General features: G+C 51.9%; 1 protein-coding gene across 2 annotated transcripts; it reads right to left on the reverse strand.

Annotated features, from left to right (window-relative positions):
• Positions 1 to 17,449: 17,449 nt before the first annotated feature.
• Positions 17,450 to 20,363, reverse strand: IRX5 (iroquois homeobox 5). 2 transcript variants are annotated; one of them, XM_086621045.1, is made up of 3 exons: positions 20,115 to 20,363; positions 18,456 to 18,861; positions 17,450 to 18,213 (listed from the first exon to the last, which is right to left on the reverse strand). In XM_086621045.1, the coding sequence occupies exons 1-3, from the start codon at positions 20,361 to 20,363 to the stop codon at positions 17,450 to 17,452; spliced, it is 1,419 nt and encodes a 472-aa protein (XP_086477171.1). The 2 variants fall into 2 exon arrangements, with proteins under 2 accessions (XP_086477171.1, XP_086477170.1); XM_086621044.1 differs by having other exon boundaries at positions 17,450 to 18,216.
• Between the last annotated feature and the right edge of the window lie 6,724 nt (positions 20,364 to 27,087).

Raw genomic sequence — 27,087 nt, forward strand, 5'->3', positions numbered from 1 at the left:
GGCACTAGTGAATATTTCCTTTAAAAGTCAGTCTCATCCCCAGTGACACCACCAATGGAAGAGGTCAAGAAAAGAAGTGATGGTCTTCTCCCAAGATGCAGAAACTACCCTGTAAGCAGGTGCTTTAGTTCAGTTATTTAAAGAAGAAGGACCCAAGTGGCTTCTAAGCAGATGATCTCTGTCAAGATTTAGTGTTACTGGTTCATTCTGAAGAACTCCTACTTCCACTCCTGTTTCTCTGGGCCGCAGAGGACACTCCTGGTTTACTGGACTGGAGAGGGAGAGGCAATTGTAGGGCTTCACTGGATCCTGAAGTACTGAGCAGCCCTCAGGTATGGATCAGCCTTTTTCTAACTGTCTCCCCCTCCCCTTGAGAAGCCATAACATTTCAGTAGAAGCGGCCAGCACAGAGACTTAGTTCCCTGTGTGATGAGGTCTCTGAGGTACCTTTTGAACTAGAATCACCCAGAAGACTGTTGGCAATGAGTGATTGCACTCACCAGATCAGTAGCATTCATCGCAGTCTCTTTGAGATTTAAACTGATAACCCAACAGATCATCTCTCTAGCTGGCCATATGACTTACAGCATCATATAGCTGCTATTCATCTTCACAGCTTCCTGCAAAGTAGAAGATGAGAACAATATTATCAGTAGTTTGCATATGGGCAACGGATGCACTATGGGTTTTGTTTCAAGGTCATGCTGTCTGTGGCTCAGAGATGAACCCCTTAAACACAAGACCTTTCTACCTCATTCTTATATCTAATGTCTATGAATATATTTTTCCCTTATGGTTTAAGCTGTTCTGTTGGTTCCCAACTTTGAAGCAGTTTCCTGCTCTTCCATGGCATGAATTTTTAACTCCTCCATTGAAAGCATATGGGCTTTTCCTAGCAAGCAAGTGAATCTACAAGCTTGGAAAGGCATGTGAACCAGAGTTTGAACCTCAGCCAAACAATTTGTTCTGGCTTTAATCAAGATGTCTTCTTTTAACATCAAATATCATTTTTTAAAATCCCGTATCAAAACTTCTAGTGTCACACTATGAAATCAATAAATGCTACCAGTCATTCAACTCAGAAATACTTCAAAGCAGCCTGAGTGATAGCCATTATTTTATTTTTAAAAATATTCATCAAAGTGATGCAGTTAATATGAAGGAAAAACAAAATTAACAGCAACAAAGAAATGTGCCAGTTACATTTTGAACTTGCAAAATCCCATGAATCCTGCTACTAGTTTTGCATTCAAAGTTTCTCTTTTCCCATTCCTATATTGACACCTTTTCATATTTCCTTTTTTTTTTGTTCTCATCATAACTAGTAACATAGTTAGGCAAATGCTAGTTTTAATGTAGTCATCTGATTCATCAAATATTTGATATTATTTTGCACTTTAAAGAAATAGTTACATTTTTGGCCCAGATTCTCCATGTACAGTCCTGTGTGAGGAACCCATCCTGACTCAACAAGGCACTTTAATTCTGTGTTGAAGACTCATCAACTTCAGCAGCTCTACGTTTAAAGCTAAGAATGTGATTATGGGCATTCCTGAGTACAGGTCATGGAGTTTTATCTTATTCCATAAATATTTCAATGGAGAACCAATGGAAGTGTTCATGAGTAAAGTTCCAATGTAAATAAAAGTTTTGAGATCTTGTCCATTTATTATAGCAACCACTATCCAATTTTATTTTTACTATAATGGTACTTAAATTTATGTAGTAGGAATACTTGAACTGTAAAGATTTTCACAAGTTATTATTTTTAAGTACTCGTTAATACAATTTTTAGAATCAGTAAAAGAATTCATGCTCTATCTATTTTTCAGTAGGTAGTTCTGGATTTTGTTAGATTCAGATTGCTGAAGTTTGTTTTATAATTCTGAAGACAGGTAGCTAGCAGGGAGGGGCTCATCTTATTGTATCTTTGGATGAAGTCATCTCACCTAGCTTTAGACATCTACAACACAGACACCTGATTTAGTCCCCCTGGGCTCTCCTCACAGTCAGTAGAGCAAGATCAGCAGTTTCAGAGTGTCAGTCCTCTGATTAGTTTTAGATATTGATTTTCGGAGGAAATGAATCATGTTGTAAAGTGCCTTTTCTTGCTGTTGACTATAAAAGTGTTTAGGGCTGAGATTCACTCACACCTTCTTTTACTTGAGGTGCCCTACAGTACCTTCCTGGCCATCAGCTGCTGCCCCTGTGCCAGTCTCTCAAAGATCCTGTGGCCCACGGGCATAGCTTAGATGCCCCAGAGGGGTCTAAGATGCCATAGACACCTCTTTTTGGGTGACTGGATCCCTGCCAGATGCCAGCTCAGATACAGGTGCTACCTCCAGGTCAAGTGGAGGCTATGTAGATGGCTCGTGAGAAAATGGAGCGTATTAAGAGCCTGAAAGGTTTAAGCTGAACAAAACCTAAAGCAAAAAGATTCAGAGAAAACTATGGCAACAGCTCTTATATTTTAAATCGAAAAGCTTGACATCAGACCTCAGCAGCTGGAGAGTTTAAGCAAAGGATATCCAATGGCTTGATTCCCAGTTCAAGGTCAGGACTTCTACTGCACAGTGTGTTTAAAAAACAATTTTTTAAAAAAATGGAGAAAACTGTGTTAGTAAGGTGGGTAAGGCCCCGATGTTCAGTTTTGCCCATAGAGAAGCAATGAGAAAAGGCAGAGTGAGACTAATTAGTCTGTTTTCTCCTCCTGTCTCCCCATGCAGGGCGATACCACAACATGAACGTATCTTGCTGTTCCGTTATTGTCTCTGCTCTGCTGAGTTTTTCCGGCTTCTCCACTGGCAGGGATTCAGTGGCAGAGAGCGAGGCCTCCCTCGGTGAACCATCAGAGATGGGGCTCTTTCTGTTTCTTGTGTGTGCCAGCAGCCAGCCAGCAGGTTGGTACAATTTGTGCAATTATCCACAGATTTATCTATTACACAGTGGTGGTGTAAGCTGCTGTGTGGGTTGTGGTTCCCCCCTGCACCCCAGGGCCTGGCCAGTGCTGGGCACCGCTAGCCTTGTGCTGGCCTTGTGCCGGTGGCAGGAGTCCCCCCCATAAGTCTCCTTGGCTACTGCTTTCGATGCCCAGTTTCTGGTGCCCAGAGTGCCGGGCACTGCCTCAGCTTCAGCACCACTCTTGGACCTTCTGCAGCCCTGGTGCCAATCTATAGCTCAGTTTCAATTTGTGCTTGTCTAAGATGCACTTCTAACCCTCTCTACTTTTTCCTCTTCTTCTGATAGATTTATCTTGATGGGTTGGAGACATGGAGAGGTGCTTACTGACAGAGTTCCCACATCTTGGTCTGCAGACAGCAGCTTTCACCTTCTCGTGTTTCTCATGAGATGATGGGAATCTCAGTCTCTCCACATTCTTGGAATAAGAGTGGTAACACGTAATTCATATGCAGAGTAAATCCACTCCTCTGATGTGAAAAAAGGGGGTAGCCAAAGAAGAATTAGTTTAAATGAGAAGTAATGAAAACACATTGCGCTGGGAAATTTTTCAAAATGGAGTTTAAACAGCTTTCTCAGCACCAAGGTGCCCTGCCTAGGACTCTAACTTTTTCTTGTCATGTTTAACAGTTGATTAGTACTGCCACCACCAGTTTCCCTTCCTCTTGTCCTGATGCCATCCCCAGTGATAACCACCAGTTCCAGCCCAACTCAGGTCATCCAGAAATGAGACCCAAATGCTTGTATACTAGTTGCATGGATTACTGCCAAAGGAATGATACTATGATTAAAAAAAGGAGAACTTGTGTGTAGAATTATATATTTACTATTTATCCGTGGCTGTGGCTGTGTTTTGTAGTTGCAGCAAAGAGCGACCATAGTATACTGTGTAGTGTTACAACTTTATTCTGTAAGATTTCCCAAGAATGACACATCTGGGGAACCTTAAGCCTCTGTGATGATTATTAAGCTCCTGGAAGAAAACTAAAAGGAATATTCAAAATCCAGATACAAGCTGGTTATGGTTTAGAGTCAGACGCTTCACTCCTGGTGCTCAGGCATAGGGCTGGAGTAGGGTTAGGAGTGAGGAAGTGAGGACTTTCACAGCTGAGTTTCTAAAGTAGTCCTGTTTATCCCTGAAAGCTTGTCTGTAACTGGTGTCCCAGCATCATCTCTGGCTAGAAAAAAGAATTCCCCCAAGGGATGCTTCAGCAGTGGCTGGTGAGCTCCAGGAGAGGCTGACCTCTCAGGTCTGGCAAGCAGATTTACCTTCAATTTCTCAACAACTGTCTGCCCTTTGACTGAACTTTTTTTAAACTATGAATTCTAACTGCTTTGTAGTTTTAATTAATTGTTCAATACTGCTGTTATGGAGAATTTATGAGCTCTTTGATGCTCTCTTCTCCTTACAAAAAGGATTGAAGAGTGTAACATTGTGTAAGGTACGTGTGCTTGGCACAACAACCAGTAAATAGGATGTTTTTCACTAGCTACATGATTTGTGGTATGTTTCATCTTCCATCTTCCATATTGTAATTATTTCAGCATCTCTATCCTTCTTGTCCATTATACTACCTTCAGCAGCAGCGTGGAAGCGAGCACGTTGTACACAAGGACCACACGTGTTCCAGCTGCTTTCCTCACCTGAGGCCGGGGTGCGGGGCACTGGGAGAAGGGGGAGGCTGAGCACAACATGGGAGACTGGGAATGCCTCAGGTTTGGGTAAGGTGGAAAAGAACAGGCTGATCCGCACATGGGATCTTAACTTTGTACCAGTCGCTGGAGTGTTTTGGCCATGGTGAGGGCAGAGCGTCTTTGCCAGCGGGTAAAGCAGAGCGGACCCTCAGGGAGAGGATGAGCATCTACATGCAGGAGTTTGTTGATGCTGGAGTATCAGTGCAGGAAGAGAGGCTTCCTGTGTGAAGGCTTGTCTGCGAGATGTGGTGCAGAGAGTAAGACAGCAGGTTAATGTGGATGAGTGAAGTCTGGGTGGTTTCTAGGTAGATTTGAGACAGTTTCTAGGTACCTGTTAGCTGAAGCTTGGAGGAAAAGTTGCCTTTGCCTGTGTGGTGCAGTTGGATTGCTGTGGAAAGCTAATCAGAAGTTGGCTTCTGCAAGTAACCTGAAGACTCCAGGTCCAGCTGGCTGCTTTCAGCCCGGGGGAAGCCAGGATGGAGCACACTGGGCGGGAGAGGGGCCTCTGCAGCTGCTGGGGTGTGCCCGGTGCTGGGGCAAGGCTGGGATGGGGCAGGAAACTCAGGAGTGGCTTTGAGGGACGGGAGCCCCAGGCTGACGGCTGGGCAGGGCTCAGGTGATGGCTGTGGTGCTGAGGGTGACACCAGGGCAGGGGGGGAGCGAAGGGGTGGCTGAGGAGATGGCGCTGGCTCCGGACGGGATGTGCTGAGGTGGCGAGGAGCAAGGACAGTGCCGACGTTGGGTGCGAGAGAGTGAGGGGCGGCGCTGCCATACCTCAGGGCGGGGGCTTCGGCGGGAAATGCTGAGGGACCTCAGGGCGGGAACAGCGCCCAGGGGGCTTCAATGGGAAACAGTGAGGTACCTCAGGGAGGGCATGGTGGAGTAGGAACCTTGAAGCACGTCAGATAGGCCAGTGGTGTGTTTTGGGCAGAAAATTCTAAGGTGATGCATCCCAGTAAAGTGGGGGAGAGTGGCCTCCCAGCATGTCCACAGGCTTGGGTTAACTGTGCTTGGGCACAGGGACACCGAGATTGCTAAACCCTCTCTCTTTCCTGCAGGACCTGATCTGGCAGGGAAGGAAATGGACAGAGGAGGAAATGGACAGGAAAACTGTGCTACAACACAGGTACTACTTATTACTCTTGGTGTCAGAGACTTGAAAAATTGTTCCTATCTTGTCCTTAAACAGCTTCTACTTGTACAGTTCTCCCAGGGAGAACATGCATTCCCCAATAAATCACCGTATTAAATCATAGGGTGTGCACTTTGTAACCTCCAAGCCCATCTCTGGATTAGGTCACACCTGCAATATCGCACCCTGCGTGGGATTTTAGCTTTGCGCCGGTTGTTGCTGTGTTTGGCTGTGGTGAGGACAGTGCGTATTCATCAGCTGTTACTGACGGTTATGGAGAACACGAAATTTTTGATGCAGGGCCTGGTTGATGTTGGAGTGTTATTGTGGAAGCCTTCATGCAGGTGTTTGTTGACGTTTGAGTATTACTGCACGAAGGAGTGTTACTGCTTTGTGAAGGTTTGTCTGTGAGATGCAATGGAGAGAGTGAGAGGGCAGTTCAGAGTGAAAGGATGAAATCTGGAAAGTTTGTACATACGTTGCGGTTTAGTTTGAAAACATGCAATCTGAATAGTTTTGAAAGTAGATTTTGGACAGTCGTTAGTTGGACAGTTGAACAGTTGACTTTGCCTGGGTGGTGCAATTGGATTGGTGTATGAAACTACTCAAAAGAAGGCTTTTGCAAGTGACCTCGAGACTCATCATCCAGCTGGCTACTTTAGGCCTTTTCACTCAATCTAGCCGGGCTGAGGAGGGCTGTGCATGGCTGCACTGCTACCAGGCCCCAATGGAGTGAAGTGATAGAAGCTTAAAGCCCAGAAAAGTCAAAACCAAAAGGTAAGGGCTGTGGAAATTTCTGGTATTGAACTATGACATCTGTAACACTAGATTTGGTTGAGCACACATATACTCAGTGGAGGGCATGCTAGGAAGCCCTGCTGCTGTGTGAAAACTCTGATGAAGTGGCTTCTGAAGGGAGAGAAGGATCTGTATGGGCCTTCCTAACCTCTTCTGGAGTACCAGAATCCCTTCGGTAATACAGATTTTGGCATGGTAGCTCTGCCCTGTGCATGTGGTTTGCTGGGGTTGGGGAGAATCACCATTCCCTTGGTCACCACAGAACAGCCTCTGGAGCAGGGCACATCTCGGTGCATTAGTAGCTATTAATTTTGATCCAGTTTGCTTCTGTGTACCTTTAGGATGGCAATTGTAGCACAGAGGAGGTGCCCCAGTCATAACTAAGTTACCGTTCATCAGCTAACATGTTTTCGTGAACACTTTGTTGTTTTTCTTTTCGTACCTGCTAATGTGATACAGTGAAGGCTATTCCATACTGTGCATGCAAAGCAAAATTAAGTCTGGCAGGCAGCCCAGGAAGCCCTGCCACGTGTCCCAGCTGCTCCCAGCACTCAGAGTGCTTCATTTCCCCAACTTTGGTGCTGCACGTTTTTCTCCAGCCACTCACAAACAACAGAGATCTTGTGGTCAAGAGCTTCCTGACAATTCGGCATAGAGGTGTAAACAGATAAAGTTAATGAAGAGAATTTCTTGTAGACATGGCCTGAGTTTGCAATTCAGTTTTTTTCTCCTCTGTTAATTCCAAAGTCGAATGTGCCAGACTCGTCCCTCCACAGGTGAAGTGAGCAAATTGGCAGGGACATTACAGAGACTTACTTTCAGGAAAAGGGGGGGAAAATTTTTTTTTTTTTTTTCTAATTCTGAGCACCATTACCCCTCACCTCTGAACCAAGAAAGACTTTACGTGGTGTCATAATTTAGCAAATTACTTCCTCAAAGGAAGGTCAAACATTTTACCATTCGATCAATAGGAAGTGACTTACAAATCATGTGTATTGATCATTGTAATCATTCAGAGGAATGTAGGGCAGACACTAAAATCACATGCACTTAGTCTTAATTGCCCACATTAAAGCAATTATGCCCCAAAACTGTCATTGTCTAATGCTGTGCACACTACCCAGCATGGTAACTTTTAGCCATACATATTTAATCATAAATCAGCTTCTTAGGTCTGTTGCACTAAAGACCTACAATATTGCTGTAATTATGCAAATATAACTGTCTTTTTTCATCAGCGTGTAAGATCATGTTGCTTTTCGGAGCCAAGTGGAGGAAAAATAAGCCCCTATCTTAATGCAGCTGGTATTAAATACATATATTTTACAGCTGTGCTATGTGTTCATGACACAAGTACTTAAAGTGACCTGAAATTGCTAATGAACAGAGAGCCTTTGTAAAAGCAGTCACAGGTCAAGGACTTGCAGATAAAACTTGTTGAGCGGTACATTGATGGTAGGCTTGTGTCAGGAGAGTGCTATTTGTTTGAGGATGTTTATAAACACTATTTTCCAGAGGATCATTTCAGCTAAAAGTGTCTCAGACAAATACCAGTTTGGTAGCATCAAAATAAATGTTTTCTGATCTTAGGAATGTAAGGTAGTTGCCTTTTTCCTTTTGTCAAGGAAGCCAACGTGTAGTCTAAGGAAAGTTTTGTTTGCTTTGTTCCTATAGCCTCCACTGTGGGAACGGAAACATTGGTTGTCCGTTTTCAATTCTGCCATTCCAGAAACCATTTCTAAAGAGATCTGGAAAATGAACCATTCTTGCTATGTTATATACCTTATATTTTGCAAACAAGAATATTGGAACAGGTCATGGAAGGGGAAAAATGCACAAGATGGAATTGTAGCACAAAGAGGCAGCAAAAGGAAGGAGTTTCTCACTGCTTCACCTGAGGCCTGCTTTTAATTCTTGATTCCCCTCTGAAGGAGCGTGGAGCAGGCCATGCTCTGGCTTTGCATGCAGAGACACAAAAGGAAGGTGCAAAGAGGGAAGATAGGCTGTTGCGATTGCCAGGCACCTCTGTGTTACCGTTTCCTGCTCCTCTGAGCTTTATTGGAGCCTGAAATATCACATCCTTTCAGGGAGTGTTGATCGCTACATCGGTAGTTCTGCAAAATGTTCTTGTTACACCTTCTCAGTCTTCAGCACAGCGGGCTGCTGACACGCAGGCCTGAGGGTACTTCTGCGGAGCACCAGAAGGTAATGAGAGAAGCTGCCTTTTTGGCAGTGGGATCCAGCTAAGGCATGTGTGCATTCGCTGGGAGATGTGCGAGTTGCAGATCCCTCAACAAGCTTCGGAGCTGCAGGAACAGGGAACGGTTTGTGGACACTAAGAGCTAAATTGATTCAATCCTGGGAGGATCTCTTGACTCCCAATCTCAGGCAAATTTATTTTAACAAGTTTCTGAGAATGTCAACAATGTTTCTGATCTTCTGGGGTTCTTAACCTGTTCAAAGCAGCAGCGTGCAGAGCATAAGATACCTTGTCAGTCACATATGTATGCAGGTGGGCACTGAATCACAAGTCATTTCGTGCAGGCTTTTAAAAGGGGAAAAGTATGTCCTTCCTCTCAGAAGCCCTTAGCCCTAAAACAGTGATTCAAGCATTAAACACAGATCAGAGGAGAAAGCCCCAAGCTATTTCAGTGGAGGAAAAAGAACATAAAATTTATGGGCTCAAAATGGTTGCATCAAATCTGATCAGAACACTGATTAGGTTACAGACTAGCCCTGGGTATGGCCAGTTTGGAGACACGTTGCCCGTCTCTCCCTGCACGGCCGAGGGCTGAGGGGCTGCGGTGTGCCTGATGGCTCCAGAATCCTGGCACTTCCCGTGCTCGTTCGTTCTTTCAAGTAGCAATGAAGTTGTCTGGCTGGATCCTTTATGAAAGTTAAAATTGGTTTGTCATTTTCTTTTTGCTTCTCACACCTTATCTAGTTTCTGCATTCTTCCCACTTCAGTAGTCAAAGTGATTGAAAGCCGAAAACTGAGCAGATCTGTCCCTGCAGCAACTTTCCTCGCGTTTCTCATTTACCGTTTTTTTATCAAACAGGCTCTTTGTCTCTGCAGTCCCCTGATGTTGCCTCTGTTACACGGAGATATTCTTCAGGTCATGGGGGTTAAAAGGGGGCTAAAAAGGAGATCATATTGGACTTGCTTTACACAGGCATGTAGCATTAGACCCAACGCCCAATAGAGGAAAGATATACTACTCCTATTTGATGAGCAGCAGGCCAATAAATTCATTAATCATCATTTTATGCCTCATCAAACACTTCCCAAGTTCCTCCATGGGAGTTATACAAATTAGCCACTGAAAAGGCAGTAATTTTAGTTTAGCTAGGTAAGTGCTTTTTGATTGCCTTCCTGAACAATGCTTCCCTTGACAAGCTAATAAATCAGCCCTTTCTGAATCAGAAGTGCAGCAAGTGCGAACAATAACTCCACATAGTTTCTCCGCTGATTTCAGCTGGAAGGCCTAAGAGGATGATCTGGGATCAAAGTCTCTTACTTTATTGCAGAGCAAAAGCTTTCTTTATGAAGAAGAGCTACAGAGAAATAAGGGAAGGGGGGATTTTTTTAATCGATTAATGAGAGAAAAAGTCTTGAAACAAAAAGGAGGCCTAAGTCTCCGATTGCAGGGATGCCAGGAGGCCGGCGGGGTGGCAGGGCAGCCCGGGCAGGAGCGGGCCCTGCCGCAGGTGAGGCTGGAGGCATAAATTGAGGGGCTGCTCCTGTGGAGAGCTGCAGATTACCAGAGCGAGCCAGAATAGAGACTGTATTTAATCTGCGACCAATTGATTCCTTGAGTGTTTCAGGTATTTGTAGTGTAGGTTTAGATTTGTTGGGTGGCTTTACAGTGGGAAGCCTTGAGGCTGTGCTGTCTTATCTTTTTTTCAAATTGCTGCCTTTGACAGTATCATTTTTTTTAACTTGGCCGTAAATCATTTCACTAATCAGCTGTCACCAGCCAACACGCATACATTGGCATTCAGCCGGAGAATTTGTTTTGGAAGGCCTTTAGCAACAAAAACTATGTTTGTATCAATAACCGTCTGTTAATGTCTCATGCATAGGGATGTAGAACACGGGGAGGAACAAGGGGAGACAGCGGTAACGGAGAACAATTTGGAGGAGGGAAGGGGGGGAAGAGCGTTAATTGCCTCGTACGGCTCAGGCTGCCCCCGCTCCACCGCGGTCGGGTGAGGCGGGTACCGGCGGGTACTGGCGGCTCCGCCGAGCCGGGCTGCGCGCCGTGCCGGGAGCCCGCGCGGAGCCCAGCGCTGTCCGCTGCTCCGCTGTGGCGGAGTCCGAGGCTTCCCTTTCTCCGAGTCTAGACCCGAGGTATTTTAAGTACAGTGTGTCTCTTCTCCTCTTCATTAACTTTCCCTCCACACATCACTGCATGCCTCTGAAAATAACTTGGCAAACTGGGAGCCGTTTATCTCTTTTATCTTGGGACCTGATCCAATTAAATAAGTGCACATTTACATTTGCATCCATCAGGCATGAGCGCGGAGAGGTCTGTGGTTTGCTTGAAGCAAATAAAAGCCAATTTCGCTGGAAAAGAGGTGTCTGGATCAAGACCCCCCGCCCCGGCCGCGGGCAGGGTGCGGCCCCGAGCCGGGCCCCTTGCCGGGCTGGACGCGCAGCACCGCCGCGGCAGAAAGAGGTGGTTATTGCACAAGTGCCTGCACCAGCCCGAGCCGGGCTCCCGGCGCGCTGCGAGTTCGCACACGCTCTAATTATAACAGATGAGTAACGCCGTGCGGAGGACATTTATTTTCTGCTAGTTGGAGGTGAAGAGATTCCTGGCTGAGGAGGCTGGCAGCGCCCGGTGGTGGAGCCTCGGGCCGGGAGCCGCTCCGGCCGGCCTGGAGGGGCAGCACCCCGGGGAGATGCTGCAGTCCCCGGCCGCGCGTCCCTGCCCCTGCAAATCGGCCGTGAGGATGATGCGGGGCTCTCCCGCTGAGTAACGGACGTTAAACAGCCGCGGGCGCTCCCGAAAAGAGGGGCCGGAGGGGCGGGTCGCGGGATGCGAAGTGGCCTGTTCGGGCCGCGGAGCCGCACCTCCTGCGCGGCTCTCTGCGCTCCTGAGACAACCGCTGCCTCCAGCCTCTTGCGGGAAGCAGCCCCGCAGCCTGGCGCAGCCCTCCCGGAGGACCCCGCGCCTCCGCGGCCGCGCAGGAAAACGCTTCTGCCTTTGGGGGAGAAGTGGAAGCGCCCGTGTTGGGAGGACCCATTCCCCCTCGGGTCAGCGTTAGGCGGTCCCGTGGAGGTAGCGGCGAGGGTTCTGGCTGCAGTAGGGGCCACATCGGGAGATTCGAGGGGACATCAGGCCCGGGGGCTCCTGCCGCTGCCTGGGAGGGAGAGTAGGACCTGGAAGCGGCGCTTTGGGGCTGCGGGCGACAAGGATGCGCCCTGCGGAGCGCTGGCGGGCAATGAAACGCCGCGGACCGCGCAGGAACCCTCTCCCGCGACCGCCCCGTCGGGCAGGGCCGGCACTTCGGCCAGGCGCGGCCCGTCCCGTCCCTCACTGGCCCCGGGCGAGCCCTTTCCCCGGCAGAGAAAGGTCCCCGGGCTGGGCCGCGCCGCCGGACGGCCGCTTCCGCGCCCGCGGAGACGCGGTGGAGGAATGCGGGGACAATGCGCCATCTGTCACCGGCGGGCCGCGCCGCGGCCGGGAGCGCCGCCGAGGGCGCTGATTTATGCTGAATGCGCCTTAGAAGATCTCGATGTAGACTTTGTCTTTCTCTGTCAGAGCCAAGTAAAAAGAAGCAGCTGGCCTGAATTTTTAGCACCCATAATTAATTAAGAGCTTCATTCCTGGGATTTGATGATTCAATAAAGCAAGACCCTTATTCCCCTATGTGATTCCAGTGAATATCTACTCCACTCCAATCCTTTTGGGTCCCAAGACAGGGCAGATTAACACTCTTTTTCTGTGGGAGAGAGGAGAAAAAATGCCTCAAGATTGCATCTGAGGCGCACACAAAAGGTAAATTCAAAACTCCCACTTGTTCTCTGCAAAGGCTCCTTATTCTCCGCTATTGATGTATTTGTGCCAGGTTTTAAAGAAACCAGAGGAGGGATGAGGAATTAACATATTGCTCATTTGGAAAAACAGCCGGTTCTGGTTTTGGTAACACTTGTTCCCTTGCCAGCCACAGATGTCCTTACTAATAGTCTAGGCAGGTCACAGAAAGAAGGGAGCGGGGGGGCGGGCTCCCCTGGCACTCCCGTGCCGCTCCGAGGCTGCCCCGGGCATGGCGGCTGCTGCTGGGGCGAGCGGTGGCCGCGGAGCCGGGCGCACCGCACCGCCGGCTGCGGAATACCCGCGGCTGAGGGCCGGCGCTTTGCGCCGAACGGGACAGGCCGTGGGGCCGAGTTTCAATTCCCCCCCCCCCCCCCCGCCCTTTTTTTTGTTTTGTTTGTTTGTTTAAATTCATCTACGGTTTGGGTTGAACTTTTCCCTGCTGCAAAACTGTGATATTTTTTAGTCGCCTCCTTTAAACTTGCTGACCGTGTGATTTCCCGTGTGCTCCCGGCGGACGGGCTTCCAAAGTAGTTCCTGGGCACAACAAGGATGCTGTTCAGAGCCTCTTACCGGGCTGGGGGGAGAGAAGCCCAATAAGCCAATTAGACGCGACCGCGCCGTCCCGGCCGCCGCGGAGGCTCCGCGCCGCGCGGGAGCCCCGTAGGTTAATCAGGACAATTGGAAAAGCACCACTCGCGAGGAGAGCAGCGGGGGGGATGTAAACACGGTCCGGGGTGTTGAGGGTCTAAATTAGGGTTTGTTTTGTTTCTAAGCGTGAAAGAGGAAGCAGCAGGGCTGCGGGCTGCGCCAGGCTCCCCGCCTCTCCCACCGTCCGTCTCCGCGATTGAGAAGCGGGGCTGGAGGTACAGAGGGGTCCCGCCACCCCCGCCGGAGCTCCGGGGCTGTGCCGGCTGACAACCGCACCCCCAGCTCTGGCCGTTTTCCTCCAGGACGGGGAGAATTTCCCGTGGATGTGACGGCTGGCTACAGCCCCGGGCTCCCGGCCCCGCCGAGGCTCTCGTCCTCCCGGGCGCGCTGGGGAGGCGATGGGCCCACCGGGACGGAAACGTCTGGTCCCGAGGCACTTGGAAGGGGCTCTCCGGGGAAGCCTCTTCCCTTCCCGGGGAAGGGACCCCTGAATCGGCCAGCCGTGGAGGCAACGTCGCCCCGGCTCCCCGACGGGAGCTGTGCGCTCTGCCCGACGGGCGGCCGCTTTCCGCCAGGAGCCTCCGCATGCGCCCTCCAGGGTGCCGGATCCCCGATCTGCGTCCGGCGCGGCCTGGAAAACCGAGCCACTCCTGCGGCCCCACGCGTGGGCGCCGCCGGGACAGCCAAGCCAACACGCTCCTCGGCCGCGGTGGGGATTTTGGGGGGGAATGTCGAACTGTCACCTGCGGGAGAGGGCAGCCCGTGCGCCGCTCCCCGCTGCCACCTGCGCTGTCGGGGCGGGCGGCGAAGCGGGTCGCGGCCCCCCCCCCGCCCCGTCGAGGGCCGCGGCGGGGACTGCCGCTCTGCGCCCGGGCCGGAGGGGACGGAAAAGGGCGAGCTGTTTCCCGCGGGCGGAGGCTGGGCCGTTCCCACCTGCGCCCGTGCGCAAGCACCTGCTCACAGGCGCGCTGGTGGGACCCCAGCCCGCAAGATCCCGCCGCCAGCCCCGCTCTTCCCCTCGCTAGACCCAAAACCACTCAGCCGCTGTGGCGAAACCCCCCTGCCATCAAACCTCCGCGGGGCGGACCGCGGCCCTGCCCGCGCTTCCAGCGTGAAGCGTCGCTCACGGCCTCTCCGGAGGCTGCTCCCGAGTAACCTACGGCAGCTTTAATTAGCAGCAGACGTTATTTTTATTTTAAGAGATCCTCAAAAAAAATGTTGAACAACAAATTAACATGCCAGAGGCAAAAAAGGCGGACGCTGCCCCCTCCCCCCCTGCCCTGTTACAAAAAAAAGAAACTGGGAAAATTGTGTTTATGTTAAAGACAGGCTGTACAGTACGTCTCCCGTGGCAAGGGAAAAGGGCAGAGAATAAAATTGTTGTATGAAATCGATGGGGCTACAATAATAGTTACGGTTTAAAACAGGCGACAGGCTTCAACCTAAAGGAAACGGTTAATTCCCTCAGGAATTTATACATCAAACGAAAACCGTATTGAGATCGCTGATAGAGCTATTCAAAATAGCCCCGATTATAAGGAATAGGGCTTTTGAACGAGCGAAGCTCCTAAGCTGCTTTGCAAAATAGCTTTTTCAGAGATGGGAAGATCAGCTGGGGAAAGGTAGAGCGACAATTTAAAATAATAATAATAATAAAAAAATCTATAGCTAGATGAATAATTACAACTTATTTATTTTGAGGTAGTCGTTCCACTGCGGGACCTGTTGTCTCAGGACCGCGGTCCGGAGGCGCTCGCTGGGGCTCCCTGTAGCAAAGGGCGCTCGGAAGTTCCACCCGAGTTCAGCCAGAGGCGATGTCCGCCGGGAATAAAGGTGCCGGGAGGAGCCCGGCCGGAGGCGGCCCGCGGCGCTTTGCCTTCAGCCCCGCACGTCGGAGCTGCTCCCGCCGGGGCCAGCTCTGCCCCTGCCCCTCACTACGCGAACTTTCTCCCGTTTTAAACACGGCAGGTGAGGCCACTAAAGCTCAGGGCTGCGCCAAAAATACGCCTTCACGCAAGTCTCCCCGACTGGAAATAAAAGATCCAACGGAGGAATTCGAGCTTTTTTAAAAAAAATCATTTATCATTTATAAAGTGACAAAATAACATACTGTTATCCCAGGAATATTTGATTCTTTACACATTCAGCTTGAATCAGTTTTGATTTTAAACCAGATAATCTAAAGGATCGTATAACCAAGTGAACATGGACTGCATCTTTAAAACATAAAATACAAACTACTATTTAAAATCCCGTAAAATGTAAATATGCATGAATAAACCTGTTACAGCTAATAAATGGCTCTGACAAAGTTGAACAGATTACAAAATAATTATCTAGCTCGTAAAGAAAAAACCCAAACAAAACGGAGGGGTGTCTCAGCACCAGCTCCAGCCGTCCCAGCGATATTCCCCTCGCAGTCGTAGCGGCTATGCGCTCGCGTACAGCTGACACCCACAAAATCCTGTCTGAGCAGGGAAAGACCCGTCCCCGGCGCTGGCTGCTGGAACAGTTCCTCGCCATTGTTTGTTCGGAGGGGACCCGGGCTGCTCGGGGACTGACTTTTGGTTCCAGGTTCGGCTCCGGGTGGCCGTAGGGGAGTGGCACCTAAGTGGCTCAGGGACCCGCTCTCCGCCCGGCTGGGGCTGCGAAGCGACAGACCCGCGCTGAGAGGGCTCCGGACGCTCTCCGGCCCCGTGTACAGGGAACGTCTGGTGGCCGGGAGCGCCTCGGCGGCCGGTCCCCAGCCCCGGTGGCCGCCGCCGCGTCGCGGGACCTGCGCGGAGCGGAGCGCGGCGGCGTCGCGGGGCTCCCGCTCCGCCGAGCGGGCGGCGGGAGCCAAACTCGGGCCGAGTGTGACACCTACCTGCCAGCGCCGGGAAGCACCGCGCCCGCGGCCCGCCCTGCGCGGGGCTGCGCGGCCGCGGACGGCCGCCCAGCCCGCGCCTTCCCATGGGCCGAGGGCAGTGATGCAAAACGGCGGGGGGTGTGTGGGGGGGAAGGGGCCGAGGCGCCCCCCGCCGTACCGAGTGCCTTTGCCTGAGCCATCGCCAGCCCCGGACACCGCCGCAGCACCGCTGCCGCAGCGACGCGGGCTAAATCTGGCAGAAAATCGAACTCATTAGCAAAGTTCACCAGCTGATTGCTTTGCATAAAACACGACACTGATTGGAAGTAATTAGGTTAAAAGATGGGACTGCGCTCCGATTTGGTGTTTCTAACAAGTGCTTTTGTGCATGGCCTGGTTTAAGCCTTTACCTCCGGAAACAGCGTCCCTCCCGCGCCCGTCCCCGTCCCGGTGCCGCCGCCGCTCGCCTCTCCCCGGCCCCGCGGGCGGCTCTCGCCGCCGGAGCCCAACCTTTTAGAAATCGTCGGTCACTTTAAAAAAGGGTTCAGGTACTACTGTAAGATTCTAAACGGAGCCCCGCGTCTCTTTTAAAACGTGATTATTTTTTTTTTCCCCGCAGCTATGCACGTTATCTGCCCGTTGCAAAAAAAGAGTGGTTTAGATTCTGTTAAAAATCTCTTTTAATTAAATATTTGCATTTTACAAAGGCAGCTGTAGTTTTTTGTATCTAATAAGTATAACCTATTTCTTTTTTTTGTTTGTTTGTTTTTGCATTATAGTTTAGCTCACACCCAAGGAAAAAAAAAACAATAGGCATAAAAAATTAAATTAAACTTGTATATATATATTTTAAAACTATGAAACAATTCGGAAAAAGACACAGAAATGTATATATTTATATTACCAAAACAACATTAATGCCTGTACAGGTGTCTTGATTTCATAATTTACTTCAAAGATACTGTATTATCAATTTAAATACAAAAAGCTACATTAAATATACAGAATAAGATTTCATACAAATCTTTCTTCTTTGTGTGTGTGAGAGAGAGCGTGTCACTTGCTTGCTTTTCACTTGGTTAAGACATTTCTGGGCGGTTTCCACCCAGCCATTTCCAATAGACTCTATAAACTTTTGAAGGGGGTGCTGGGAGGGAGGGGGGAGCTGGTCTTTTTCTGTTTGTTTTGCTTTTTTTTTTTTTCTTTTGGTAGTGAAAAAATAACTGCTAAAGCAATTTATTATTTCTCTCAATAAATTAAAAAAAAAAAAAAAGAAAAAAGAACAAAACCACCGTCCCGGGAGGGGGTAAGGAGGAGAAGCCGATATTAAATGTTGGACATACCTTTCTTCAGTTCGTAAGGTGAGTCTTTGCAAAGGTCTACTTGGGACTGGCTCCTGATCATTTTAGTGTCTTTAGCCAGGCTCTCGGCTCTGCTGAGGACAGTCTGGTTTAATCCATTGAAGTGGGCGCCAGGGGCGGCGGCGGCGGGGCCGCCGGCGGGGTGCCCGTGCAGGGCCCCGAAGGAGCCGTAGTTCGTGTAACCGGGGTAGAAGGGCGCCGTGTAGTAGAGCGGCCGCGGCAGGACCGCCCCGTTGGGGAAGGGGCACTGCGCCGCCGGCGAGCGCGGCCGCGGCGGCGAGCGCGACGGGCCGCCGCCGCCCAGCACGGCGGGGCCGGGGGGCGCCGCCTCGCCGCTGGCCTCCTTCGCCTTGTCCGCCGAGGTGGCGATCTCGGCCAGCGACCAGAGCTTGGGCTTGGCGAGGGCCGCCTGCTGCGGCGAGTGGATGACGGAGGCGCCGGTGGCGGCGGGCAGCAGCGGGTGCAGGTCGGCGGCGTGCGGCGGCCCGCCGGCGGCGGAGGGCGGGCGGTACGACGGGGGTTCCTCGCTGCCCGCCGGCGGCAGCCCGCGGCCCGCCGGGCACGGCCCCAGCGGGGAAGAGCCGGGCGCCTTGGGGGGGGCGGGCGGCCCGTCGAGCCGCTCCTCCGCCGGCTCCTTGCAATCCGAGTCGCTGAGGCCGCCCTCGGCCTCCCGGGGACCGGGGGACTCCTGGAGGCGCTCGCAGCCCGGCGCTGCCTTGGGATCCGCCGCTCCTGGGGAGGGAAAGGAGAGGGGTGGGGGGCAGCTCTCGGGTTCGCCCTGCGCCCCCAAACCCGCCCACCCACTTTGCCGCCGCCCCCCACCCCCAGGCCCCGCTGCCGCGAGGCCCGCAGCGCTGCCCTCCGCCTCCCCCCTCCCCGGCCGCCCCGCTCGGGGGGACACGCTGCCCCGCCGCGCCGCGGGCAGCCCCGAGGGCGCGGCCGCGGTGGCCCGGCCGAGCCCGTTGCCCTACCTGTGTCCGGCGTCCCGGGATCCCCCTTCTCCTCTAGTTTCTGGGGCTCGTCCTCGTCATTTTTCTCCAGGTCGATGTTCTCCTCTTCCTCTTCGTCCTCGCTGCGGTTCCGCGGGGTCCAGGTCATTTTGTTCTCCTTTTTGAGCCGCCGCCGCGCGTTGGCGAACCAGGTGGAGACCTGGGTGAGGGTCATTTTGGTGATGATGGCCAGCATGATCTTCTCGCCCTTGGTGGGGTAGGGGTTTTTCCGGTGCTCGTTGAGCCAGGCTTTGAGGGTGGCCGTGGCGTCCCGCGTCGCGTTCTTGCGGTACGCGGGGTCCCCGTAGGGGTAGGAGCCGAGCGGCGCCGCGTACGGGTGGTACCCCAGGGAGCCGGCCATGCCCGGCGTGTGGTCGTAGGGCGAGCCCTGGGGAGAGAGGGGAGAGCGGCCCGGCGGGGCGAGGTCAGGCGGCCGCGGGACGGCAATGACACGGCAAGGGCAGCGCTAGGGCCTGCCCGCGGCCCCCGCCTGCGCCCCGCCGCCTCTTCCCCGGCGCCGAGCCTTGCCCGGTTTCTCCCCCGGTTCCTTCCCGGGAGAACGGGCGGAAAGGCCTGGGGGCTCGCCGGGGCCGGGAGGCTCCGGCCCCAGGAGGCCAGCGGCCGCCTGCGGGAATCCAGCGTTTCCCTCCCAAAGCAGGCGCGGAAAAGCAAGTGGGCAGCGCGGCGAGGGGGCAGACAACGGCGGGAATACCCTTCCCTCCCCCCCTCCCCGGGCTGCGACCGCGGCGGGCAACCTGCCGGGCCCAGGCGGCCGGGCCGGGCCGCTCCTCTGCCAGGCCAGAGACGGGAGGAGGAAAAAAATAAAGGAAAGAACAGAAAAAAGGAAGAAAATGAAAAAGAAGGTAGAATAGGAAAAAACAAACAAACAAACAAACAAAAAAAGGAAAATAAAAGAAAACAAAAAAGAGAAAAGGAAAGACATAAAAAGGAAAGAAGAACCTGTGAAACTCTGGCGAGACCCTAAACAGAGGGAAGAAGCTGAGCAAAACTCGCCGGGTTTTGGGGGGAACTGCGGGGCACCGGCGGCAGGGATGTCCCGCGCCCCGAGCCGGCCCCGCGGTGCTCCGCAAGCGCGCACGGCGGCGCAGTGCCCTGCCTTCCCCTTCCCTGCGCAGCGCCCGCGGAGCGGCTCGCGGCCATGGGATTAGAGCTCTGCAATATTTAAGCAGCCTAATTATCGCCGTGCAGGGGAAAGTTCCCTGGATTTGTCGCCGGGATTTCTCCCATCGCCGGCCGCTGCTGGTTTCATTCCCTCTACAATCACAACAAACTAATTGTTGCGGAATTACGATTGTTGTTTTATTTAAAAAAAAAAAAATTTTTTTTTTTGAGGGAATGAAATCGGTCCCCGCCTGCCCCAGCCCCGTCTCGCCCGGGCCGTGCCGGCGGCTACCCCCCGCGCCCGGCCCTGCCCGCCGCTGCCGCCAGCAACAGTGTGCGGCAGCACAGGGCGGCGATGCGGGAAAGTTGGGCTGCGAGGCGAGGAGCCGCGCTCCCTTTTGTCCCCGGTATCTCAAAAATAAAATCGGAACAAAAAGCAGGCCCGGGAGGGGGGGGGGCAGGCGCCCGCGGGATGCCGCCGTGCCCGGCGCGGTGCCGGCTGCCCGGGGCTGCTCTTACCACGTAGGAAGTGAAGGCGGCGGCGGCGGCGGCGGCCGGGTCGGTGCCGTACTGGAGGTGGGAGTTGTAACCCGGGGAAGGGGCGGTAAAGGCGGTAGATCCGGCATAAGGGGAAAAAGCGGAGCCCGAAGAAGATCTCCCAAGTTCATCGGTCCGGGGTCCGGATATCACGCTGGTGCTGTACGCCGGGCAGGAGTAGAGAGCCAAGGACGCTGACGGCTGGTACAAGTAACCCTGAGGATACGACATGGCCAGGCGCACACATATACCCGGGAGCCCAAGGCGCCGGGAGGGAGCCGCCGCGCTGCCGGGCTGGGGCCGCTGCGGCCGGGGCTTCGCGGGCGCCTCTCCGCCCTCGCCAGCTGGGCAGCGGCGGCACCTTGCTCTGCGCCGGGGCTGCTGCTCCGCGCTCGCCTGCAGCCTGGCACCGCTTCCTCCTTTTTCTCCCCCCCCTCGCTTCCCTCTCTCTTCCCTCCCCCCCTCCGCACTCTCTCTCTCTCCCCTCCTTGCACTGGAGGGCTTTTTTTTCCCCCCTTCCTCCTCGCTCTCGCTTTCCGAAGGGTCCTGCCAAGATGCTAAGTTGGAAATTGCAGCTCCTGACGCCTTCTGCGCGGCCCGGTGAGGCTCCTCCTTCGCGGGGTGTTGTCAGTGGAAGGACTGGCAGGACCCCGCTGGGCTGCCGCGGCCGGGCCCAACCAGCGGGAGGGCTCCGCGCTTCCCTCGGCCCTCCCCAGCGCTCAGAGGCTCAAGTGCGCCGGCTCCTGGATTGCCATCACCTCCGAGGCATTTAAGATCAGCTCCAACTTTCTGCATGTGCTAAATACCGTGCGGAGCCGCGCTGCGCCGGAATGCAAGCCAATCAGTATATGAAAAAAATAAGATATTTAATAAGATTTATTAGCCGCCCGGCTCCCCCTCTGTGCCGCCACCCCTCCTCTTGCTCTCTGCCCCCTGCCCCTCCCTCCACTAAATCACTGGAGGTGGAATATGCGGGAGGGGTGGTGGTGGTGGTAGTTTCTCTTTTCTAAGCAAAAAAGGCGATTTTCGGCGAGGAAGAAGCGCGCCGCAAGCCGGGCCGGGCCGGCAGCGCTGAGATGCGCAGCCGGTCGCGCCGTCGGGGCCGGGGCCGCCCCGCCGCCGGACCTGTTGCGGCGGCTGTGCGAGCGGAGCTGCGGCGGGGGGTCCCCGGGGCGCGGCGCCGGGCCTCGGCTGGGAATGGGGTTTGGCTTCCCGGAGGGCTTGCGGGAGGGGAACGTGAGCGGGGCGGGAGGGATTTAGTCTTTCCCAGCACCGGTCCTGGGAGAAGCGGAATCCGTAGGGGGAGCCGTGGGGGCGGAGATGGGTCTGCAGAAATCGTTCGGAATAAGGGTTTGCCCGCGGATCCGGAGAATACACCAGGTATTCTCCCCTCCCCGACTCACAAAAGGGTTGAGGCGAAAGCAGATTAAAACCATATGAACCGGGCTAAATCCCCGCCGATCAAGAGCTGTAATCTCCTTTGATTCCACCAGATATATTTCCCAACAGGAACATATCCCGATTTATTCCCTCCTCGCTTTTTTCCCTCGCGGCTGAAGCGACGCGCTGTTCCCGCGGCCGCGGACACTGCCGTCCTCCGCGGCTCCCCGCTCCCGGCCACCCGGGACCGGGGGGCGGGACCCTCCTCGCACCCGCCGTGCTTTTCCTGAGGGGGGGGAGCGATTTAATTAGATTTTTTTTTTTTGTCTCTTGTAACTTTTGCATCTCTCGGCCGTCATTCTTCTCGCCGCTGGCCTCGCGGAGACGCGAGGGGGGGTGTGTGTCTTAAAACGGGCGGGCCGGGACAGGAGCCCCGCGGGTCGCCGGGGAGACAACACCGACGCCGCCCCGCTCCGTCCCTCCCTTCCCGGGCGCTCCGTCCCGGCGGCAGCGATCACGGCCCCCCCCGGCCAAACGGCGGGGCACAGGCTGAGCCATCCCGAGCAGCCCCGCTGCGGGGCCGCCGCCTCGGCGCGAAGGGAGGAGGTGGACAGGGAGCGCTCTTCCCGGCGTCTTCGAGGGGGGATCACGGCAGGGCCGGGGGCGGCGGGGCCGGGGGCGGCGGGGCGGGCGCGGCCCACACTACACTACCCAGCGGGCCGCGGCCCCGCCAGTCCCGCCCCCGCCCCTCCCGGCGCATGATTGGTTGTTCTCCCACCGGCGGCGGGTCCTCCCCTTCTGCCACTGGCCCGGCGAGCTGTCCGTCAGCGCGGGGAGGCGGGGGTGTGGAGGGGCGGTGGCGGCGCCGTTGCTGGGGAGTCCGGAAGCGGCACTGACGGGGCGGCGCGCGGAGGCGCTGCGGGCCGAGACAGCCGCCTCCCGGCCCGGCCCAGCCGGGCTCCGCTCAGCCGGTGGCGGCTGCAGGCCGGGCCGGCCCCGGCCGGCGAGGCGAGGTGAGGTGAGGTGAGGTGAGGAAACGGGGCGGCAGCGTTTGCCGCCGTGCCGCGGGGCGCGGCCCCGTGGCGGCGCTGCCCCGCCGCGCTGGGGCGCCCCCTGCCGGGCGGGCCCCGCCGGGCGGCGGCCGTGCCGGGTTCCCGGTGTGCGCGGCGCGCCCGGGGAGGCGGCGGCGGCGGAGCGGCCGTCGGCCGCGGTCGCGATGCCCCCCGTGCCGGGCCGGAGGGCGCTGCCGCGCCGGGCCGCGCAGTAAGGCGGCGATCGCGGGAGCGGCGCGCGGAAGCCCGGCGAGGCGAGGCGCGTCTCGGCGCCCTCCTCGGTGCTGCTGTCGAGCAGCGCTTTGTCTGGCGTTTTCCCCCCTTTCTCTTCTTTTTACCTTTTTTTTTTTTTTTTTTTTTTTTTTTTCCCCCACGTGGAAGTGTACGGTGTTTGCTCCCTTTAAAACCCGCGTAGGCTCTGCCCCCGGTAGCCGGGAAGGGTCTCCCGCCGGATCGCACGCTCTCTTACATGCTCACTCCACACAGGTGTGCACTTTCATCAGTTTTCAGCTGCACGGTGGCACCGATATTTGTCCCTGCGCTAATTTTAGCTATCGCTCTCGAGCGTCGTATTTCCTTTTCCCCTCAAAAGTGCTGCTGTCATAACGGTCTGACGGTACCCCTTGTTCGAGGAGCGAGATATTATCTGGTAAAGTTTTATACATTTAGTATTCATTTTATGTGTGAGTAGAATGAATAACTGTTTTTCCTTGCCCATTTCTTCGTAGGGAGAAGCAGAAGTTTTAACCGTCTTCCCGTGGCACCTGACTTTTTTGGGAAGGAGGTAAGGTTAATGTCATGTAAAATTACCCTCTTTATTTCTGATGTTCTACTAATCTTGCTTCTGTAGGCATACGTTTTGGAAACTGTGGTGAGTCCATGCATGCTTTCATGCATTGCAACATAATACCAGAGCTGATTAATAAACGGCAGTGGCAGGACTCTTACGCCATCAGGACCATCAGTGTGTGTCAAACCGACACTCTGACTGCATTATGCCACTATTATTTTCTTTGCAGTTTTAAAAGAGCTGTAGATAATTCTTCAAGATATTGAAACGTTTAGTGTATAGTTCTATTGCTGTGGTTGTCACCTTCACTTTATATCAAATTTGAGCCTCATTTCTTGAGGATGTCTCTATTTTCTGCTTTATTTGCACGATGATAGCTGTACTGAATGACTAGTCACAGCAACTTTTTCTTCTGATGGAAGCATATTAAAATGTGAAAGACTAAGACTAAACTGCTTTGCAGGACTTTTCAGCCCTGATTAAAGGGAAATAAGTTTGTTTCAAGACTCTTGTTTATGTAGTTCTGTCAGTTCTATTAACAAATGTGGGGCTCCAGGATACATTTGCTTCCCTTCATTTTTACTAAAGGTACGTACGTTTAAAGGTATGGATAAGTTCTTGGTATCAGGTGTTTGCTTTGCAGATGCCTGTGCAATGATGTAAGTGCAAGCTGATATTAAAATTCTGTACTTTATATATTTTGTCGTAATTTATTGGAAGCATTCTATATTATAATGCAATAGAGGAAACATTTACCATTCGATTCTTACTTAATGATGGGTAGGATTTACAGGCTGGCTGTGCCCTCTTCCCTTTATTTAAATTAAGACTTGTGAATATACATTCAGCTTGTATATATAAATAATTAAGGTCACTATTTTTATAGTCTTCAGCCTGATGGGCTGGTCCTGCAAAGCCGTTTAAAATGGTCTTTGCTTATTTTAGTAGTTGGACTCCGGTAGGGTTTTTGACATGAGGGGAACTTGGATTTGAGATGACTGCACAAAATGTGGTGACCCAAAATGTGGCAATGTTTGAACTTGCATATTTGTTTTTTTTTTTTTACACTGGTTTCACTTGCATAATTTCATTTAGGGTGCGTGGTACAGTGTAAACTAGCTTAATAAATTAGTGCATGAACATATAATAGGTATCAGCTGTGAATATTTTCTTTCTGGGAGGGGGGAAAAGGGGTAGGGTTATCCTGAAAATAACAGTGAATTATACTTTAAAAGTACAGCCACCAGTAGTCTCTAACTGTAAGTGGTTCAGTTGCAGGTGGCTTGTAGTGGATGGAGTTAAACTTGGGTATCTTGGATATGATACACCTTAATTTAATTACTTTAATAGCTACTTTCTGTTGAAACTTTAAAATCTAACGATCCTGCTTTTATTGCAGTCTTTAAAGATCTAATCGTTCTTGTGTGTGTCTGAGATGTAAAACTTAGTGCAAGGAGAGGCAACAGATTGGTTCCGTCATGCGATTTTGTTGGTTTTTTTTGAGAGTACTTAAAAGATTATGATGGATAATGCTGTCTTGCCAAAGAATGCCGACACAGGTGTTCATCATTATCTTAATTAAGATCCTGAGAAAATGTCATCTTTCGGCATGAATTATGAAGGGAGATGCATTAGGAGATCATTTCAACTTTTTTTTCTTTTTACAGGGGTAGATGAGAAGGAGGCTATTTTCTCAAAACCTTTTTGATATTTCTTTATGAGAATACCTGACCATAGACACCACTTACTGAATTATTTGCTTCTCTGCTTCAATTTGTGAATATATTACCAAGAGATCCATATGTGATGTTAAAGGGAATCCTCTTTTAAAAAAAAAAAAAAACAACTAAAGAAAAAAAAATTCCTCCTCCAAGATACTCTATTCTGCTCAAAGCTGTCCTTATAAACAAAATACTATGACTCAGATGGTAGTGGAAATTGCTGCAGAAACGTCTACTAAGAGGGGTTTTATACAGTGAATTTAAAAGTATTAACAACTGATACTAATAACAGAACTAAATAAATATGTGTGAATATTTATCTTTTCAATTAAGCATGACGAGGAAAAAAAAAAATCCTTTTCTCACCTTTGCACATCCATGGAAGTAAAACTAATTAGTGTGCAAAGAGGAGGGAGGGGCCTGTGTTTTTCTATGTTAAATCAATACAGTATTAGCTGAGCAAGAGCTAAACCAATGCATCTAAAATACTGGCTGAAGCATCGCCAGTAAAACTTAGGGATGCTTTCCGGCGGATACTTACTCGTGTGCATGTCACTGCTGACTTCCCCGAGATGAAGTACTGGGAGTTGCAGGGTCAGTACTTGGAGCGGAGGCACCGGTGTTTGGTGGCCCTTAGCCGAGGTGCGTGAGCTCGGGAAGTTCTGCGAGCCACCCTTCCCTTCTCTCGCCTCTCTTCTGCCTGCGCTTACTTTGCCCGACTTTTGTTGGCACCGTGTTCATGGTCTGAGGCTGAGGTGCAGGCTCCCGAGCACCCAGAATAACTCTTCTTTTCTCTGTCTAGCAACTGGGGATTGGGTAGCTTAGATAGACTTTTGTCTTTTTTTTCTCAGCAAGCCTTCATACGTAAAATCACTTTTTGTCTGCTAAAAGAAGCCTGATTATCAGTCCGAGTCCTTTGTAAAATTGCATCAGCAAACCTGTGTAATATGTGGAATAAAACCATCCACAGAAGTGCAGCTAGCAAGCCTTTTCAGCACGTAGTTATTGTATTGAACATGTAACTCCAAAGGTCTTGACAGTATCATACGAGAACCTGAACTATTTCAGTTTCCTTGAAGTTTCCTGTAATTAACTTCAGTGGTGTGATTTGCTTGAATTTGTTGCCATAATGTGGAGTAAGTTCATAATGTCTTTAGGGTTTATTTTGCTTACATTTCCATGGGCATATGCAAAAAAATAGACTCTCCTAGTGGTTAACTTCAGTGGAAAAAATTTAAACCTGCTGTCTTTCATGTCTAAACAAGTTTTTCACTTAAAGCAAGCCCCATCTACTGTTAGTTCGCTCCTTGTTGTGAAAGAGGAGCACCTCAGCGGGAAGGATGGCTGCAGCTCCCCGTGCTGTTTTGTGGGACGTGCGTGTGCCCGTCGCTTTCCATGTGGTGGCAAATTCCCTTTCGACCACAGGTGCTGCAACGTGGCGGGAGCTCCCGTAGCTGGAATTTGGTCCCCAGTGTGGGTGTTAGAGGTGGGTGACTTTTAATAGCAAAAGGGGTTGTATTTTGTCTACTGTACTGACATATATTTGCAGTCCGGTATTTGCGAGAGCTCAGCGTTACCTTTCTGAGGAGAAACGTAAAGCCAGGTAACCTTTCTAGCCAAAAGAATTCTTTTTAACAATCCATAATTTCTGCTTTTTATTAATACTACAGATTTTTAATTTCTGTTCCTTTATGTGGGTAATGCAGGTGCGAATGATTCTTGAAGCTGTTTTCTGCAGATTATGTGAATGTATTTGTAGAGCTAGAATCTTCTCTTTTTTTTTTTTTTAACACATATATGTCATTGTTTGAGAGGAAAAAAGCAAGCCTTCTGGACCTTTCAGGGTGAATGCAGATCATCGTAACAGAGACTTTGCTATACTAACAAACTTATCAACACTCTCCTACTCTTCCTGACGGAGATGCATCTTCCTGAGCTCTTTTTTTTTATTTCCCCAACAGAGCGAAAACTAGCTTTGTCTTTTCATAAGCGCATCTTTTTCACAGTGTTTC

The sequence above is a fragment of the Tauraco erythrolophus genome, chromosome 15 (assembly GCF_009769465.1).
Source record: "Tauraco erythrolophus isolate bTauEry1 chromosome 15, bTauEry1.pri, whole genome shotgun sequence".
Lineage (NCBI taxonomy): Eukaryota > Metazoa > Chordata > Aves > Musophagiformes > Musophagidae > Tauraco > Tauraco erythrolophus.